The sequence below is a fragment of the Lygodium microphyllum genome, chromosome 28 (assembly GCF_053477565.2).
Source record: "Lygodium microphyllum isolate KBCC chromosome 28, Lygodium_microphyllum_v1.1.10, whole genome shotgun sequence".
NCBI classification, from domain to species: domain Eukaryota; kingdom Viridiplantae; phylum Streptophyta; class Polypodiopsida; order Schizaeales; family Lygodiaceae; genus Lygodium; species Lygodium microphyllum.
This window is the reverse complement of record NC_141162.1, coordinates 29,009,053-29,029,589: the sequence shown is the minus strand read 5'-3', so window position 1 is coordinate 29,029,589 and position 20,537 is coordinate 29,009,053. Positions and strand designations below refer to the sequence as shown.

The following is a 20,537-nucleotide window of genomic DNA, read 5'->3' as shown; positions in this document are numbered from 1 at the left end:
TGATAAAGAAAAAAATAATAATAATGAGGTATGGTGGTAAAAGAGTTGCTAGTGGAGATAGCTTAGTATCCGCTTAGGTGTGTGCATAATGAGATACATTGATGAATGCTACATGATGAGAATGCGCATGCACCATGGTGCTACTTGGATAGTGTATCTCGTGGGAAAATCATTCACCTACCAAACCGTCCTTTTATAAAGATGATGATGATCATACAATGCAAAGGGGGTGAGTACACAGGGAAGGAAGGCCGATGTCCAAGACAAATGCCAAAACTTGTTGGTATCAAGTGAAGGGCGGGATCCCCTTCTCAACCATGCATGTCTATATCGATGGAGGAAGAGAAATCTGATGTTGGTGGAACCGGTTTCTGGCTCACATAAAGCGGTAGTTTCTTCAATTAACACTTGGTCTTTTCTCACACACACACACACACACACACACACACACACACACACACAAAAACATAGACCTCACTTCCTCGCTCAACACCAGATTGGCCCCAAAGACCGGCGCTCCTCTCGGTATTTCTTTATCAATTAAAAGATGGAAAATTACAAAAATGAAATGTTCCAAAATACATAACGTGTGAACAGTTGGTTTTTATCTTTTTTGAGTCAATCCTAGCTGCATAAGAACAGTACAGCATGACCAAAACAACATCCCTTTTAGGAAAGCATTTTCTATAACCATAACTCAATGATTCATGTACAGAATTGCAGTCTACAGATCTTTGAATTCACTGTTCTTACTGTCCAACATGTCTGTGAAAGATGTGGGATCTAGGACATGGCAGTAAGTTATGGTAGATGGAAGGAGAAGAGTGGACTCATGATGGAGAAGACAAAGACACTGTTTGTTACACAAGTAAATTAGGTTCCAAGATTGAGACTTGGACTCATAAACACAATCTTGTGTATGTGGACAATGACACTGACGCATTAAGAAAAGGAAGCAAGTACAATGCTTTATAGGAAAGTAGGAAATTGCAGTAGACACCACTGTGCATATGGGATAGGTAACCCTGCATGTCCTTGGCCCTGAAGCTCCATACAAAGAGGCTGTCAATGAGTGTGATTGTTGAATCTCAACACCCCTCCTCAATCACAACTAGAAATGCACAAAGTGTGTAGAGGCTGTAATGAGAACCACCTGCAAAGTGTGGGCACACCACAAACATGGTAGACACCAGAGGCTGTCGCAGAAAAGGCTTAGTGTGGGCACCAAAACATGATGGACATCCAGAGGTTGTAACAGGGGTCTCACAAAGTGTACAAGGACTGTAATGCCAAGTTACATGAGGAGTTTATAAAGCTTATAGCAAGAAGCATTAGGGCAAGGAAATACAAGGCTTTTAAAACAGTCTATCAGAGTAATGACTCATGAGAGTAGAAGGACTGATGAGTCTTGTCCTTCCGATCTTGGTGGTCTTTATCTTCTTCTTCTTCTTCATCTTTTGGTCCATGGTCTTCTTCTTCTTTCACAGTTGCAAGATAGGCCTTTTGGGACCTCTTCCTAGCATGACAGAACTTCTCAGTGTGTCCGGTCCTTTTGCAGAAGTCACAGAAGAGCGGTTCCTTTTTACCTTTGTATCTGTTGTTTACATATAACATTTGTTAATCCTTTGAAGTGCTAGGCTCTTCTTTGCTTTTAAGTTTCTTTTCTTCCTCTAGCAGAGAGGCTTTAATGTCAATAAGTTGAGGATTAGGCATATTGGTTAGAGTGGTTGATACATTATCATAAGCAGGAGGCAAACTTTTTAACAAGACACCAATACAAACATCTTCATCCATTTTTAGCTTTATCCCTGCAAGTTGAGTAAGCAGGCTTTCCATGTAGTTCAGATGGGATGCCAGGGATGTATGAGGCTTCATATCAAGTCGGAAAAATTCAATTAATAGACCATACTTAGACGACTTTGACTGTGCACCAAATAAGGTATCCAATTTGTCCCAAGTGTCATGGGACGTGTCACAAGCATCCACATGATGGATGTAGCTGTTGTCCAATTCCAGTTTAATGATGGCTTGTGCCTTGTCATCATTCTTCTGCCAAGTAACTGCAAGGTCCGCATCCCGAGGTTTTTTCTCTTTGCCATTTGTGATGGCCCAAAGACCCTTCTTCATCAGAATGAGCTTGATGCGGGTTTGCCAGGTGTGAAACCCGACTCCCTCGAACCGAGCATTTGGAGAGTCTTTTCCCATGTTGGATAGCAGCAGCAAATCAGTCCCAAGATTCTCAGATGTTACAGGTGAAGGAGCAGATTACAATGTGTCAAGAGACACAAGTAATGGTAGTGTGAAAACACACTATGTAGAGATTTTGAGCTTGAATCTTCCTTGCTCGGGGTCGTTGATCCTTCTTCAGTCTTCTCAGGTCCTTTCGTTCCTTGATTTGGTGCTGGGACAGTGGATCAGAGTGGGCTTTAGCTTGGTTTAGTGTCAGGAGTGAGAAAATGAGAGAAAAAATGAGCTTGGGAGATTTTGGCTATGGTGGAATTAGGGTTTCTGAGACAGGGGCCTGGTTTTTTGCAGATTGCAGGAGTTGTAGTTGATCATTTCCCAAACTTTTTACATGTATAGGAAGCTTATGTCATAGCCTTTCAAAGCCCCATGGTTGCAGCCTGGAATTCGTCGCGTGCTGGTGGCGCAGACAGTACGATCAGCAACGGCGCAGTTTTGGACAGCGACGACGAATTTTTGCAATGCCAGGGCTGTCAGTTGCCAATGTGCCTCTGTGATGTGCCAGGAAGGAGCGCAAGGAGTCAAGAAATGATTCTCCAGAAGAGAGCTTGGGGAGATATTGCCTGGTTCAAGAGATCTAAGAGCTCAAAGGCAGGTAGGTGCAGGTTTGGCTATGGCTGCCAAACAGGGCAGTGAGATAAATGAGTAGAAGATGAAGTCTTGAGTTGGATTGAGCTCAAGCCGAGCTAGATGAAAGTGAAATGGAGCTGAAGGAGTAGTGCCATGCCCGTCTGTGCTCTGATACCATGTGAAAGATGCGGGATCTAGGACATGGCAGTGAGTTATGGTGGATGGAAGGAGAAGAGTGGACTCATGATGGAGAAGACAGACACTGTTTGTTACACAAGTGAATTAGGTTCCAAGATTGAGACTTGGACTCGTAAACACAATCTTGTGCATGCGGACAATGACACTGACACTTTACTGAAAAGAAAAGAGTACTATCATTTGCATGTCCTTGGCCTTGAAGCTCCATACAAAGAGGCTGTCAATGAGTGTGATTGCTGAATCTCAACCATGTCCAGAACAACATCCCTTTTAGGAAAGTATTTTCTGTGACCAAAACTCAATGATTCTTTTGCAGAATGGCAGTCTGCAGAACTCTGAATTCATTGTTCTTTTGGTTCAACATCTCTAGAACAACATCCCTTTAGGAAAGCATTTTCTGTGACCAAAACTCAATGATTCATGTGTAGAATTGCAGTCTGTAGATCTCTGAATTCACTGTTTTTACTGTCCAGCATTAAAATAGTCCTACAAACAGCACTAAATTAGAGCTGAAAAACCCTATTTTTGTGTGGCATGGTCATTACTTCCTTTAGTTTCTGCATTGGAGAAGCTAACAACTATTTTGAACCTGGACAGTGAGGCTCTTGCCTCAACAGAAGTGCAAAGAAAACACAGAATTGTACCTTTATGGAATCAGCCCATCATGCAAAGCATTTCCTCTGAGAATAGAGAGAGAGTTGATCAGAGGGAGCAAGCTCTACCTCCGTACATGAGTCAGAGACGAAGAAGTACTCTCCATAGCTGATGAAATTGCAACAATCTGCCCTCAGCTCCTCAAAACTTTATTCTCAGATCTGCCTCTTATGTCTATTACGTTTTTTTTTAATGCTCTCTGTCTCTCTTTTGGGAATTTTGTGCCACATGGCATACATGTAACAATTTTTCCGTTTAAACCTTCCGGTCTGAAATTCTCCATGATTGGTGCAAAATTTGACCTCGGCACAGACCAGAGAATTAATCCTCATGCAAAAACGAAGATAATGACGCGAGCAGATTTTGGGGTCCAAAAATAGTAACTCCCTAAATTTTAGGGATGGTGACCCCTGCATTCCTCGAGTTGTTCTAAGCAACTTTTATCATTGCAACCACATCAAAAAGTCTAATGTGGTTCAGTTACAGTGACTTTTATTCCATGAACATTCTCACATGTGCATCTTCTGTCTTGGCCGGACTCATTGCCCTGCACCATCTCCAGTGGCACACAGTCCCAAACCACTAGCATTCTATTCTTCAGTGCCCATTCAATATGGAACCGGTCTTAAGGCTCAGTCAAACCATTAGTCCAATTTGTCCCAATTGCTTGTTTCCTGGTAGCCATAGTCAGAAAGCTTCAAGCTTTTCCATTCTTCCAATTTTTCAATTTCTGAGTACTAGCAGTGATTCTTATCACTAATTGATCTTCTCCAAAGTTAAGTGAAGATTTGAAAGCTCTATTTCAAAGTTCTTACCCTCGGTGGACCTCTTTAGTTAATCAAACAATCCGCATGTCACATCTCAAGTAAGCACTAATGTTGCATTTTACAATCATGTTGCTAGTTGGATATTGACTCAATCTGGTTTTTTATCAGAAAATTAAATCCATCAAGTGCTTTATAACATTTATCTCTTCTTGCTTGGTTGTAAGGCTATGTATACAACTATAAACACATAGATCATATCCCAATATTAGTTTGCTAGTACATCAGAGATATGAGTGTTATTGTACTCTCCTCTAATTCATCCAAGAGCATAGAGTTGATTGATAAGCCGTGCTCCACCAAGAACTCCTCTAATAGGCCACATTATCAGGAAGAGCCTGAAGTCCAATCAAAGCTCACCTTGTTGAAACCTAGGAAAACAGTAAAGCCTAAATCAAGGGTGGTTCGAAGAGCAAGACCTCCTAAATCCTATCTTGAGATATTGCATATGTATGATTTCCAACCGTTTTCAACTCTACAACTTTAAAACTTGGCTATCAGTTTTGCTATTTGGTTGTACTTAGCCACCTATAAAGGACTAGACACTGCCATTGCTTAAGGCAATTGGTAAGACCTTCCTATAATGGCCATGGCCTATGCAAATGTAAGGCCTTAAATTCACAAGTTCAATGGAAAAGATTTCTATCCTTGGCAAGTCTTGGTAAAATACAAAATGATGGAAAGAGGTTACTAGCCCTTTATAAAAGGGACCAAAGTAATTGACCTATCCAATCCCCTTGATGTAGAAGATGATGAACGGGCTTAGTGCATTATCGTGCTTCATTTAGATGAATCTTTAATTCATCATATTGACCAACTCTTTACTGCCAAGGAAAAGTGGGATGAGCTTGAAAAGCTCTACGGTACTACAGGAAAGAACTCCAAGATATTTCTTAAGATCGAGTTTTTCAGCTTGGAATACAAACAGGGAGAAGATCTAAGCAAGTTTATTTCACATATGAAGGGGCTTATGGCACAGCTTGCCTCTGTTCAAGCACCCATCCATGATGAAGATGCCATTGCCATCTTGCGAAAGTTTGTGAAGAAGGTTTTTCCAACCCTTATGACTGCCCTAACTAATATCCCGAACCCAACCTTGGCAAGTACCATCCAATCTTGCTTGGATGAAGAGAAGAGAAACCATATTGAAGGAACTTCAGCAATCACTTCTCGTGAGCAAGTGTTGGTCCATACCTGAGGGGGGAAACTTTGACATGTCTTGTGATGCAATGCTAGCCTGGCATTGAGGGGGGGTGTTACAATATAGGCATGGGAATTCACCCTAAGCAAGGGTCTATGAGGGCAGATGGATGTGAATGGCCTTAAGGGACAGGGGAAACCCTAACCTTAGCTTGGCAGAGGCTATATTAACAGCCTATGGGTCACTATCAAGAGTGAGATAGAGTGTACCCAAGTTGTACTCTAAGCAACTTAGTAAGCAAGATTTTGTTCTTGTACTTTGAGCTCTCATATCCCTCTTGTGCATATTCTTCTTACTACAAACTCTGATTCTCCACATAAACTTTGAAGTGAATGAATGTTGTAAATGAATGTAGGAGTGTACAAAATGCTCAAAGGCAGAGCAATGAAGTGTCGGAGAGTGGCGTCCACTGGAGACAGATCCCAAGTATTGGAACGGCTAGTTGGAGATGAGAGAGTGCTGAATAATGAAGGGCAGCATGCTGGTCACCAAAACGCAGCAGTGAGAGGCTGAAATCTGGTAAACATAGTAGTGTACTAGCAGGCGAAGGCTGAAAACTAATCCTGTCAGGTGACAATAGGAGAGGTGTTTGCTGATGTAGATGGCATGTTGGACAGCAAAAACGCAAATATTGCAGCAGTCACTTGGTGGAAGAGATAGCAGCAGCTTTTCGTTTGGTGCTAAATGCTGAAAATGTAGGCTAATCAAGTTCCATGATGACACAACAAATGGAGACCTCCAAATAGCAGGGCCTAGGATTGGATAGTGATGGGTTGCAGTCGCTAATGGCTGGATAGCAGATGGTTGAAATTTGTATAGTAGAGTCAGAAACCTGCACAAAATGATAAGGCTGAATGGTGGGCAGCCTGTCTATTTATAGATGTTGAAGGGTGTTCCAAAAATTAGAGTTTTGGGGGACCATTGAAACTCTCTCAAACCATGCACAAAATCTCTGTTTTTCATTAATTGTGTTTTGGGGATGTTTGAAGATGCTAATCAGTTGCAAAGCGTGTTTTAGCTCAACACCCCCTTTAACGATCAAAATTGAGCCTAAAAGGGAAGGTCTGCAATGTTTACCCCAAGGCGTTCCACCCCAAAGTAGCTAGGGCATTGGACGAAGGGTACATGGCGGCTACCCAGTGGCCTATCAAGACTATAGAGGCGATGGTAATCTTACCAAGAAAGTCCAAGTAGTCACCCCAAAGAGGACAGGGCATGAGACAAAGGGTGCTCCTTAGCTATCTAGTGGCCTACCAAGCCCTATAAAGGTGGATGGAACCACATTGAACTTCTATTTTGTTTTTGTTTTTTTTCCTTTTTTGGGTTGGGTTCTATAGATAAGTTAAGTTTGTGGATGGTGGCCGATTAAGCAAGAGTGACCAAAAAGATAGGAGTAGGTATGGTACACCCAACACATCACAAAATAGTACAAGCTTACCCATCGAGTTGAGGATGTCGATGACGAGGGAAAGAGAGGAAGTATCATATAGAGTGGTGTAATTTGTTGGTGGAAACGACTTAGGAGCCGTCTAGTGGTGCTCTGTACAATGGGATGTGTAGTATGCTACATGTTGAAAATGCTCATGTAGTAGATGCCACTTGGATAGCGTTCCTTTTGGGAAAATTGTTCACTTGCTCAAGTGCCCTAGTACAATGATGATAAAATCATGTAATGCATAGGAGAAAGTACAATAGGAGGGAGGGAGGCCGATGTTGAAGACAAGTGTCGAAACTTGTAGAATACCAAGAAGGGTAGGAACCCCCTTTCAATGTGGATGTCCAATCAAAGAAGGAAGAGGAGCTTGATGATGCCGGTCTTCATGTGGTGTTGAGAACCATATGGAGGAAGATGATGAAGCATCCTTATTGGAAGAGCAAGGATAAAAGACATCGCCATGATAGCATCAATAGAGATGTACAATCCGCCGCGAGAGAGGAAGCCTCCATGTGGGTAGAAGAGCAAAACTCCAAGTAGATGGAACCATGAAAGAAACTGTGTGCAGCTCCTATCTCTAGCTCAGGAAGGACCGGTGTAAATATGCATGTGAGTCCTATATTGAAACACAAAACCTTGCAAAAGAGATCAAAATTTGTAAGCATAGAGGTGAATAGCGAGATGCTTTAAAAAACAAAACTGAAAATAAAGGAAAGCAAAGCTAAGTGCAATGCAATGAGTATGTAAGTAGGTAGCGGAAGTTTAAAAAGGGAAAGGCTAAGTGTGTGGCCACCATTGTATACATCTACAAGGCTCTGCCAATGAAATGCTTGACGAGGTGGTGAAGTGGTCCTAGAAGATGTAGTGGATGCCCTAGAAATGGATGCGTAAAGTGCAATAGATGAGTCACTAGCAATCCAATCAGCTAACCTTTAGGATTATTGAAAGATATAGGCTGTTGAGGCTGTCCGCGTACCACATGTTTAGTAGCCACTGGGGCAGATGGAGTAGATGGTGCAATAGCGGGAGGCGTAGCCCCACTAGATTGGCCAGTCGGATGGAGGCAATCGCAATAGTCTACTATGGTTTTCTAGGTGGAAGAACCTAGGCCTTAGTACAAGACTCCTAGTCCATATGGCCCGACCTCTAGAAGGGTGAGTAAAACCTATTTTTCTTAGGAATTTGTTTCCAAAGGGGTTGTGTTTCTTTGGTTCCATCGGATGAAGTGGTGTCACCCTTGTTTTGGCTTACCTTTGCATCTTGTGAGTTCTTGCTACTGTTGGTTTTCCCTCCCAAAGAAGAGGCAACCAACCCTCACCCCTCTAAATAGATGTGTGTGGAGGAGTTCTTGTGGACTTGATCGTGCAGCCTAGCGTAATGCAAGAAGTGACACTCAAACTAATAGAAGGTTGGTAATCTAGGTAGTGAGATAATTTGTTGGATAAAATGGAAGTGTTTGCTAGGTATCTTGTTCAAGAAGAACATGATCTAATTGTTATCTAACTTCAAGGAGTCAGTAGTGACAAACTCGGTGAGTAATTGCTGATATTCGGCCAACTTGACTTTCAGATCATCCTCTTCCTTAATGGAAAACTCTTGAAGCTCAAAATTGAGATCGATACATCGAGTGCAATCTCGGGCCGTATAGCGGTCAATGAGATGACTCCAATGTTCAGACGTGAGGGGAAAATGCTGTAACTGAGAGTGGAATTCAAGAAGCAACCCTTGCATTAACTCAATATTGACCGTGACATTGAGGACTCTTCATTGATGTATGTGATCGGGGTGAGTGAGTTGAGGGTCACATATGTTAATGGAGAGCCCGCAATGTGGTGGAATTCAACCCGTTAAAACGAGTCTTATCCGTGAAGGCATTCTTTGTTGTTGCAATAGGAGTGGTAGTGCTAGGAGATAGAGGTGTGTAATGGGGGTAGGGTGGATAAGAGGGATAAGGGGGAGTGGGGTACACCTGGGAAGCAATCCCAGAGTGCCCACTATGCATACAAGAAGTGTGCACAGTGGATCCAAATATGGGCATGGGCGGACTAGGTATGGACGTGGTAACTGCATGAGGAGCCCAAGGTGGAGGGATAGGGATATAGGGAGCAGAGGATGGAAATCCCTGTGTAGGAGTAACCGAAGGGATGTGTGACGATAGTCCATAAGTAGAGGATGGATATCCCTGCATTTGAAAGGTCGTGTGGGGGATTTTGAGTGTTGGGGGGTGTCCATCACAGTCGTCCCAGTGTAAGGATGTGGTGAAGTGGGGGTATGTGGAAGGTATAGTGTTAAAGAATGGCATTCCTCCTAATGATGCACTGTGAACTGTACTGAATGGAGGATAGGTAGATGGTGGGATGGGGAATGGGAAGGTGATAGGAGCTGAGATGGAAGATCCAACCCCTAGTGTGCTTTGTGTGGAAGTGGAGTGTAATCCAAGATTTTGGAATGAATTTGTGAGTAGATCAGAATGGGAAGAAGATAGTGGTGGGATGGGAGGGATGTTAGAGATATGGTCATTCCTTGGACAGGCATGTGTCTAATAAGGCAATGTTCATGCATTTTCTTGTCAGATTGGCATTCAAGAGTAGTTTGCTAGAGTTTGTACAGCCTGTACAGTCATCACATTTATTGCTGGAGTACCATGTGGCAGTGCAGGGCAGTTCCGCATGTGTGGCAGTGAGTGCAGGATGCCATGTCAGCAGTCGGGGACAGTCACGTCAGCAGTTGGACAGTTTTCTGTAAAATGCAGTTGACTTGTACCAAATTTTGGGCCTATATATATCTGCCTACCTGCACACACCCAGGTATTTCAGATTGCAGATTTCTAGGCTGAGATCGTGGAGATTGCAGCAGACTTTGAGGTGTACAGCAGGGTGCCATCATCGAGGAGGAGATACGTAGACATACGCATTGCACTTGTGTACATAGCTACATTCCTTATTCAGCATTCTTCATATCTTAGATCTTTGTTCTTCTGTCTCTTTCTCTATCTCTTTTCTCTCCATTTTCACTTTATCTCTCAGTCTTGGTCATACACTTCCGCATTGCTGCACTTTGACAAGGAAGTTGAGAAGTGTGGTTTACTTGCTCAAATGAAACAAATGGCAAAGATATACCTAATGAAGGGTATGTGCTTTGAGAGCCTCCTCTATTAAAGTGAACATATTGAAAACCATTTGGATTCTACACACTAAAAGGAGAAGTAGAACAGAGTTTTGGCTCATACGACTCAAAAGGGTTATACGAACTTGACATAATGCTTGGTTGTGATGAAGGAGATGGACCACTAGACACATTGAATGTTGTGGTTCCTCCAAGATCAGAGAGATGGCCAATCTCACCAATTGATCTAAATGGAGTAGTAGCACTTGTTGGAGGGGTGTAAACTTGACTGTATGTGATGCCCAAGTACTCCTCAAACTCTTCCTCTATAAGATGACCAAAACGTGAAAAAGAAGATGGTAAAAGTGAAGGTGTGCCTACGTCCTCCTTGAGACTATAATGCCTTCTTAGAGCCTATAGTAATGGAGAAGCTTGATAGGGCATCATCATAGGATCCCTAGAAGAAGGTGCTCAAGACATTATGAGTCGGAATTGAGTTGCGTGTGAGTCTCACACAAAGACTAGTCTCCACAATCATCGTAGGATACTCTTTAGAAGAGCACCAGCTCTGATACCATGTAAAGAGATGCTAGGGTTTGTACTAAGGAAATGCATAATGTACGACCAAGACTTAAACACAAAGACTCAGATAGTGACAAGCAAAATTCCTTGAACGCAAAATGGAAAACGTAAACGCAAAACTCAAAACTCAAACACAGAGAGAAGAAACTTTGAAGTGAATGAATGCTATAAATGAATACAAGAGTGTACAGAATGCCCAAGTGCATAACAATGAAGTGTCAAAGAGTGACATCCACCAAAGACGGATCACGACTATCGTAATCAATAATTGGAGTTGAGAGAGTGTTGAATAATGAAGGGCAATAGTTTGGTCACCAAAACACATCAATTGGAGGTTGCAATCTGGTAAATGTAGCAGTGTACCACTAGAGGAAGGCTGAAAATTGATTACCGGAGGCAGAGAACTGTCAGGTGACAAGAGGAGAGCTGTTCATTGATATAGATGGTCTATTGGACAGAAAAAATGTAGGTACTGCAGCAATCGCTTGGTGGGAGAGGTGGGAGTAGCATGCCGTCTAGCGTGAGATGCTGAAAACGCAGGTTGTTTAGGTGGCAAGATGACAGAGCAGATGGAGAGTTCCAAATAACGGGGTGATGGCTGAAAATAGGCCACCTAGGGTAGGATAGTGATGGGTTGCAGTCGATGATGGCTGGATAGTAGATGGTAGGTGGTTGATGGCTGAAATCTGCACGGTAGAGTGAGAAACCTGCACAAAAGGATAAGGCTAAATGGGGGGCAGCCTGTCTATTAATAGATGTTGAAGGGATGTTGAAGGGTGCCCCAAAAATGAGATTTTTGGGGGACCACTGAAATGCTTTGAACTGCACAGCAAATTTGTGTTTTTCATTAATTTTGTGTGTTTTGGGGTTGTTTAAAGATGCTCAGCTGTAAAGTGTGTTTTAGCTCAACAGGTGTGACAGTAGCTTAAGGTCCTTTTGATGCAGGTGACAGCATGTAAGAGGGGGCGGCATCCTTCCTGGTGGTTCTAAGTTGTAAGTGACAACCTCTCATGATTGTTTGAGCAGGGCAGCAACAGTTCTTCAACCTTTCTCATAATGAAACTTTGAAATTTCTCTTCAACATTCTCTCTCATCCTCCAGCCATGTCTTAAGTTATCCTAGCAAAATCCAGCTATTTGAGTCATCAGGGTGGAGATATTGGGAAATTTATGTTGTAAACCCTAGTTTATAGCAGAAGTTAAGGTTTGATTGCCACTCGGGATGTGTACGTAGAATTCAGGGCTTAGAACTTGAATTTGAGAAGTTGCAATTGAGGAATTTCAGGGATATTCAAGAGGCCAGCTAGCAGCCAACGTCGAATTTGGGGCTGAATTTGTCTTTCAAGGAGCAGATTGAAGGCCAATTCCTAAGCAAACCAAGGGGTAAGTTGGTTTGGAGGCTTGCTGGTTAGTTTTGACAAGAAATGGCACTTGGATTAGTGGAGGAGGTTAGAGCATTTTACTTGTACTCTATCCATTTGCAATAAAAGTTAAAGAAATACCGTAAAGGGTGCCAGTTCTGGGGCCAATAGGTTGTCCATTGTCCAAGATAAAAGTGGTAAAGCGTGTATTTCAATTTATATGAATTAATTACTTGCTAGAATTAGTGTTAAATCAGGTTAGTACCACCCTATCTGAGGTGGAGGGTTGGTTTCATGAACTCACCTCTATAAACTCTGCTTTGATATATATGATATTTAATAGCCTACATGTGTAAGCTTTGATAGTCGATACTATTTGCAAATAAGCTTATTTATCAATCTTCAACCAACTCCTGCAAAGGAAATGTAGTGTCAATCTTGTAATCTTGGTCTTCTTGCAATGGAGTTATAGTGCTAATCTTGCAATTCTGCAATTCTTGTAGTGGAACATTGACTTGTTTTTCAAATTGAGCAATGCAATGATTTGAAACATTATCTTGTATGCTAGAAACATGGGTATTTTGAACAAATACATCCAAAGATGATGCATTTTACACTACGAGTATTGGCACTTCTTCAAGTTCTTGCAAAGTTCCTTCATTGAAATCCAACTTAGTAGCTGCATTATCTTTCTTAGCAGCAATAAGAGAACCAAGAAAATCATCCACGATGACATTCTCATTGCAAAAACCATAATCCTCAAACTTATCATCCGTAATAGCATCATCTTCTTGAATACATAACTGATCTTTTTGATCACCAATTTGATCATCTTCATTGTTCATAACGTTTGGCTTAGCTGATTGAAGATTGATCGTGGTAGTTTGAAAAATACCAAAATATGGAAAATACCTTGAGATTATTGATGCAAAGTATGTAATGATTCACTCTCCAGTTGTTGGCTTCTTTGGCTCTTGTTCTCTCTTGCTCCCTTGACCTCAATCTTTGGTAAAACCACGGGTAAAGAGTACCAATTATCATCGTCATCACTTGAACTCGAATCGAAATCTAAATTGGAATCTAAAACATCTTCATATCTTTCCTTCAACTTTTCAGTTGCTGTAAGTAATCTTTCAATATGCTTAACACTTGAACAAGACTTAACTTTCTTACTTTAATGATAATCATGCCATTTATAAGGATCATGAAGAATATCCTCAAAAAAATCCAATTTCTCCCATGCTTTTGAACTTGAACCCTTCTTTGTTTTGCTGATGAAAACCTCTTGCGCATACAAGCAAACTCATTACATAAATCAAACATGTAGATTTTCCTTCTTCACAAGACCCATGAATATAAGAACAATTCTTTGAAGTATGTCTAGACTCAAAACAAACTTTGTACCGCTTTTTCTTCTCCTTTGATTTACCCATTGCTCTCTCGTTAATCTTGCATAGGCTTCTTGTAATAGGCGAAAAATATTGCTTTCTCTTTCTCACTAGAATTAGCTAGAGTTTGTTATAGAGAGGTATTCTTGCAACAATTCTTGCATTTTGAAAATATTTTTGTGAATAATCTGTCTTTATTTTCATCCAGGATTGAAAATCTTTATGCTTCTCCTCTTGCAATCTTGTGAAACTCCTACCATTGTTGCTTTATGAATTGTTTCTTCAATTCTGAGACTTGTTGCTAGACACAATAACAGAGTAATGGTGTGTTATATAAGCAGAAAGGCGAAATTAACCCTGTAAACTACATCATCTTGCTTTAGGTAATATATCACTACTTCAGGCAATTCTCACTGCTTCAGGTAGTGACAAATAAAATTCAGATTTTTGGCATCAAACAAAGTTGTTTTTACTGGTGTTTTAAACCAAATATACATGGGAGCAATAATAGGGTATACACAATGAAAACCCTTTGAATTGCATACATCGATAAAACAAGGTGGTTTTTCACAAATCTTCACACTAAAGGTTTAGGATGACAATGGCAGGATGGCCAAAGTGCTGCAGCCCCTAATCTATACGGAATGCATAATAGGACTGTAGTGCCTCATATGGAAATACATGTCACTCTGCTGTAGGCAATGCCAGAGAATACACAATCCTATATCAGGCAACTCATAGGAAACCCAAATATAATGACATAGAAACATGAGAATACACACTACAGCACTGATACTTAGAAAATGAGAAGCATAGAATATAGTGAATATGCTGAAAATAAATAGAAACATAGTGAATCATGGCACCAATTGTTAGATCTCATATATCATCGTAGGAATTCATTATACAACAGGTCATGAATATTAGGAATGATCAAAACGTGAATGACACCACAAATACCTCTTTAGGCCACGCTTAAAACTGCCTACTTAACTGCACTTCATGAGGTATACAACTTCGTGAGGCATTTTAAGTCTACACCATAGAGGAAATAGTAAAGACTAAGGTTCTAAACCATGCTAAGGGCAAAGATAATGTGTCAAGCTAGTGGCTAACACTCTCTCTTTGTTTTGCGACAAGATAATAGTGATTTGGACAATGTCTAGACTCTACCATCACATCCCAAATCATAGCTTCCACACACTTCTTTTTGGCCCCTTCTTGTTCATACAAAAATGGAGAAATTGACCAATACCAACTATCAAAGTTGGAGCTTTAGGATGCAATTTTACCTCATGGAGATATAATTTATGGTTTATTGTTGGTCGTCTGGAAGAAAACCCACCACCAGATACTAACCTAGTCTTCTAATATGGAAGCAAAAAGATGCAACTACCTCAATGGAGATCATTCTACGTTTTAATAATCAACACTGCAAATCTCATTTGAAACAAGTTTAAGAATGTCTATGAAAAGAAAGATGATATTCATCAAGTTACTACCTTGAGGAAACTTGTAAGTTACTACCTTGAGGAAACTTGTATTCTTTACCATGTAAGAAAGACAATCAACAACATAGTTTCTAGAAATGTCGTAGGCTCTACTTGATGACCTTGCTCATTGGATTAGAGATCTTACTATGCAAGAAGTAGGGCCACTATGAGAATGTATGCCAAGCCAAGAAGGACTATCCACAGTAGTAGCGACAAGAGCAGTATAGCACCGGTCTAACTATGGCCATTGCAAGGGCTTTGATGGTGAATGAAGATCACATCACAATTGCGGAGAACCATGAATGGATTTAACTCTACTCCAAATGTTTGCTAGATGCATTAGTAAACCAACAAATTGAATTCACCTGGTTTTTGGATATGGAGGCTACTTATCATATGACTCACAATGATGAGTGGCTTACCAATTTCATTGCTTATGATGGATCCTTGAAGTTTACTTTGCATGAAACAATACTCAATAAGTTGAAGGTTATGGGGATCTCCACATACAACTACCAAACGGTCAAGCAACTACAACTCTGAAAGGTATATTACATTCCTAATATTTCCAAAAATTTACTCTCTCTTAGTCAAGTAATTGTGAATAGAGCCACAACCTACTTTACTCGCACATCTTGTACTCTCATCTTGCCACTTTTCGATATATTTCTCTTTTTTGGCGAAATCCCTCAAATAGATAAACTTTACTCGTTAGATGCATATATTTTTCTTCCATTTGTACTTTTGTTTCTCAAAGTAGGGTTTGTGTTTGTTTTCATTTGAAGAAGTGTCAACCTTTTTAGGACTTGCTTTCCTTGCTTTAGAGTTGCAAAAAAGATCGTAATATTCTTCTTTTGACATTCTAAATTGGATACATTTCAAAAAAATTTCCCCAAGAAATCACACATAAAATGCGAGCTCTATGTATACTTGCTTCTCTTTCTCCTTTACCCTTTTGCTCAATATTTACCTCCTTACCAATTCATGGTGAACTCCCTTTACTTACGTCTGATAATAATTTTGATTTTGGTGATGAAATCTACTTATGGACAATCTCCCATCCTTTGCCATTAAGCTTTATTTCCTATTGCAAAGAATCACCTCTTTTGCTATTACGACTCCTTTCCTCTTCTTTGACACCATAGCAATGTTGAATGTTGCTATTGTAGTTCTTCAAGGATTCTATTCTATTCCTTTATAGCCCTCCCTTGATGACATCCTTTGAGCACAGCTCCACCATCTCACCCTTTGGAAACCCTATCCAAGGGCCAATATGATCAATAGCATCATGTGGCCTCATGTAGCTCTAACCACCTAGCCACTGTACAAATGGCGTTCCTTCTACCTAAGTAATGTGCACCCCACCCTCACCATGTATGTGAACCCCTTGAATAATCCTCATGGGACTGATACGTGATCCTCTCGTGATCCCAATGGGAACCCAACCTAGTCCTCCCATGGGACTTCACGCCCACCACCCTCCTTCTCAACTACCCTTTGTCCCCATGTGGCCTTACTCGATTGCCTCCCTTCACACCCCATGTGCTCCTTGTTCTTCGTGGTGCCCCTTGAGTTCATTGTTGATGCCAACTTTTGGGCTCCACTTGTGGAGCTGTGCTAGGGTTTGCAAAAGAAAACATTGAGTGTGTGACCATGATTAAAACACAGAGAACTCAAATACAAATGCAAAAATGCAAAATGTAAACACCAAAACACAAATAGAGAAGAAGGAGAACTTTGAAGTGAATGAATGCTGTAAATGAAGGAAAGAGCATATTAGTTGCTCAAGGAAGAGCTGTCCAATAGTTGATGACTCTAGTGGGAGCGGGCTGGGGATGTAGTTGGAGAGTGATGTCCATTGAAGTGTTAGCGATTCAGAACCTGGTCAATCGGACTGACCAGTCGGACTGCCACGTGGCAGTCCGACCTGGTACTGCCGACCTGCCTGTTTTTTTGCGCCCAGTTTTTGGCTATTTATAGCCGATTTTTCCAGCAGTCTCCCACATTCTTCTGCTCGCAGATTACAGGCTGGAGACTCCCGCAGATTCCGTCTCTGTTCACAGATTTCAGACAGGAGATCGTGCAGACTGCAGCGGACTTCGAGGTGAACAGCAGGTTGCATCGTCGAGGTGGAGACACGCAGTCCAGCGCACTGTGCCCGTGTATATATCCGCATATCTTTGTATGCACACTTTATACAACAGATCTTCATCTTCCATTGTCTCTTTCTCTCTCTTCTCTCTCTCTGCGTTCTCTCTCTCTCAGTCCTACGCTTCCGCACCGCGGCACTCTGACATGAAGATGGATCCCGAGTGCTTTAACTACCAGTCCCCATGTGGCCTTACTCAACTGCCTCCCTTCACCCCATGCATCCCCTTGCTCTTCATGGTGGCCTTGAGCACATTGTCCATGCCAACTGTTGGGCTCCACTTGTGGAGATATGCTAGGGTTTGCAAAAGAAAACACCGAATGTACGACTAATATTAAGTGTGGAAGTGCCTTGAAGGTAATAGAGCATCCATATGACTATGTTCCAATGAGGGGAAGTGAAGAACCAACTCAAGGTACTAACTGCAAATAAGATGGTCAATTGAGGGTTGGTGGTTATGGAACCCACTCAACAACTCAAGGAAAGTCTCAACAGCATAAAGAGACCATTCATTTTGTTGATGATAGGAATGGATCATAATTTTGGAAGGAGAACTTGCTTGCCAACTTGCCTTATCCAATCATTCTCTTTGTACCAGAATGTTCTATATATAATTGCTGTACCTCGGTCAACAGCATAAGGAGACGATTCATGTTGTTGATGATAGGAACGGGCCATAATTTTTGAAGGAGAACAGACCATTGCTTGCCCACTTGCCTTATCCAGTCATCCTCTTTGTACCAAAATGTAGTATAAATAATTGCTGTACCTTGGTCAAGTGATCCTTTTACAGACTTCAAATCTTGGATAATGACTTAGTCCATGTGTTAACCTTCACAAATTAGAGATTGATTGAGAGAAATTTGAGTTGAACCCTCTCAAAAGCTGCTTCGTGGGGAAGAACACCAATTTAAAAAAAGAATAGAAATATTTTAGAATGCCTGAACCAAAGATCACTGTTTCATTCAAGTCTCAGTTTGGTGGTTATGAATTTTGTATTATTACATAAAATTGTCTTTTGAGGATGGAATGTTTATATTGGCTGTTGGTTATACATAAAGATAGTTAATTCCTCTGCTAGGTATTTTTAATCCACTTTGACTACAGATTGGTTCATTTTGATCTACAGATGGAGCAACCTGGCCATCGCAAGCCTCAATGCACTTTCAAAGGTCAAGTTTTACAAGCTAATGATACAGCAATGAAGCAGGTATGAGTGCCATGTGATATTACACAATGGCTTAGTAGTCTCATAGACATCTTTTGATTTTGTTCTAGAACCATGAAAGCCTTTTTAATGTTGAATGGTATAAGCATAGGCAAGTTTCCATCAACCAAAAGGAGTTTGCACATGATTTTAGGACAAGAAATTTGCAACTTATTTCGGGACGATCTGTAATAATAACAGAAAAGTTAATGAGAAAACCTCATTGTATTGTAGTTTTTACAAGTTATAATTGACCACATTTATGTACATGGTTCTCGCACACTTTAACTTATATAGAAATTGTATGATAACAATCAGTATACAAATAGACTGAGCACTAAAAAAGCTCTATCCAATCCTTGATGAGGTTGTTAGGAGGAGGTGGGTGTAGAGATGTTCAAAAGTAAGTATAACCATTTAAAACAGTGGCCTTGAAAGTAGCCGAGCTTCAAGCTTGCAAATAGTCCCGAGTGTCTTGAAGTGCACCCAGAAAGAGAAAGGAACATAAGAATCAAAGTGCTATAAAAGCTTGCCAAATCCAAAAGATGAGAAGCAGAGTTTGAAAGAAGCAAATACTTTCTGAACAAGCTCTTGTGACTGAGGAAGCACCAAAAAATGTGTGAAGTCTTATTTGAAGCACTATTGTGACAAGTAGCAGGATTAACCCTTCTGGTGGCAAGCAGTGAACCTGAAGGAACAACATGGATAATACATCTCCAAAGTCAATGGTGCCCTATGAGTGGCAGCTTGCTGTTTTAAGAGTCTTTGATGCCATTATCAATTGAATAATAGAATCAGTGCAATGCTATAATGCAGTGGCATGCTCAGATATCAAAGGCTTAGGTTGAACTTTGAAGCATGAGATACATTCTCTTGGCAGCCATGTTATATAGAGAATAACCCCTATTCTTGTATTGGAGTCCTCCAAGCCTGGGGAAAGACAGAACAGTACCATGAGGAGTGAGAACATCAGCCACTCTAGAAATGCCTCTCATTGCTAGAAAGTAAACCTTTCTTGGTTCAGGAACAACTAGAGGAGGATAAAAACATTAGTCCAATGAAGACCTTCATTATACATTGGATTGCCTTCAAGCTGAGGCTGGTCCATCCATTGTGCACGCACACATGCACACCCCCAACTAAATCTATCCCAAGAAAAGTGAATGTTTCTATCCAATGCCTCCCATGTTATGCATTGTTTTGTGCAAGACTCCAATGTGTCGGGTCACATCCTTGATCATCAGTACTGATTTAGAATATAGGATTGAGAGTCTACATCAATACCTCCGCAGGCCTTGTCTGAAACATTTTTGACATTTGGTGAAGTCTTTGGCTCTAATTGCCATCTCAAACAGCCCATTCCTCCAGCCTTCCTTTGGAGAAAGCATGGTAATGACCTGATTTAACTCTAATTACAGCAAGCAAATAAATTCACATATACTGAAATGTGAATGTTACCACTTAATTGTGTACATATGACACTTGATTGACCCAAAAACCTGGCGCCCCTTGTGGTATTTGAAACCAGCAGTTGGAAGCCCAAAGGGCAGTAAACCGCATTTTAGCAAACACAATTTTGTAGAGAATTTGCTGAGATTACTCTCTTGTTTCGTTCCATGTAGTCTCAGAAAGTGCACTAGGCTCAAGATCTTGAAGAAGAAGAAAGGATCTTAGCCAATAGTGCTATCATAATTTGTTTTTTTAATATTTTACTTAAAAACAATAGCATACATTGTCGAGGTTGCCCAATGAAATCCCCATGCCAAGTGGAGAAAAATTGATTGTTTACCACAACCCATCTATGTTATAAGCTTATTCCATGGCTAAAATCTGTAATTTTCTGTAGCAAAAAAAAAAAAGAGTGGTTGTCTCTAAACTTGGATTGCTTCAAAATGAAAGAGAAGAAGTCCCAAATAGCTAATATAAGCTTTCCAAATGAGTGACCAGTTGCTTCTTAATCATGTCGCAATTTTGATTAAAGACTAATTAACGATTTAGTCATTAATCTTAAGTGAGCTACTCACTAGGCGAAGCTTTAGCTCGAGGCTTGCTTAATAATGTAAGTGTATTAAGTAAGCTTCTTACTAGGCGAAACTTTCAATGTAACTGAATTCTAATGTGTAAACT

The 20,537-nt window shown here is 40.8% G+C and overlaps 1 protein-coding gene across 1 annotated transcript in view; it reads left to right on the top strand.

Moving 5' to 3' along the window:
• The window catches only part of PGR7 (proton gradient regulation 7), a 69,220-nt gene that overhangs the window by 9,379 nt on the left and 39,304 nt on the right, over nt 1–20,537 (top strand). Inside the window, exon 2 of the mRNA XM_087670311.1 lies at nt 18,333–18,413. Coding sequence (XP_087526437.1) covers nt 18,333–18,413 — 81 coding nt within the window. The remainder of the gene's footprint in view (nt 1–18,332; nt 18,414–20,537) is intronic.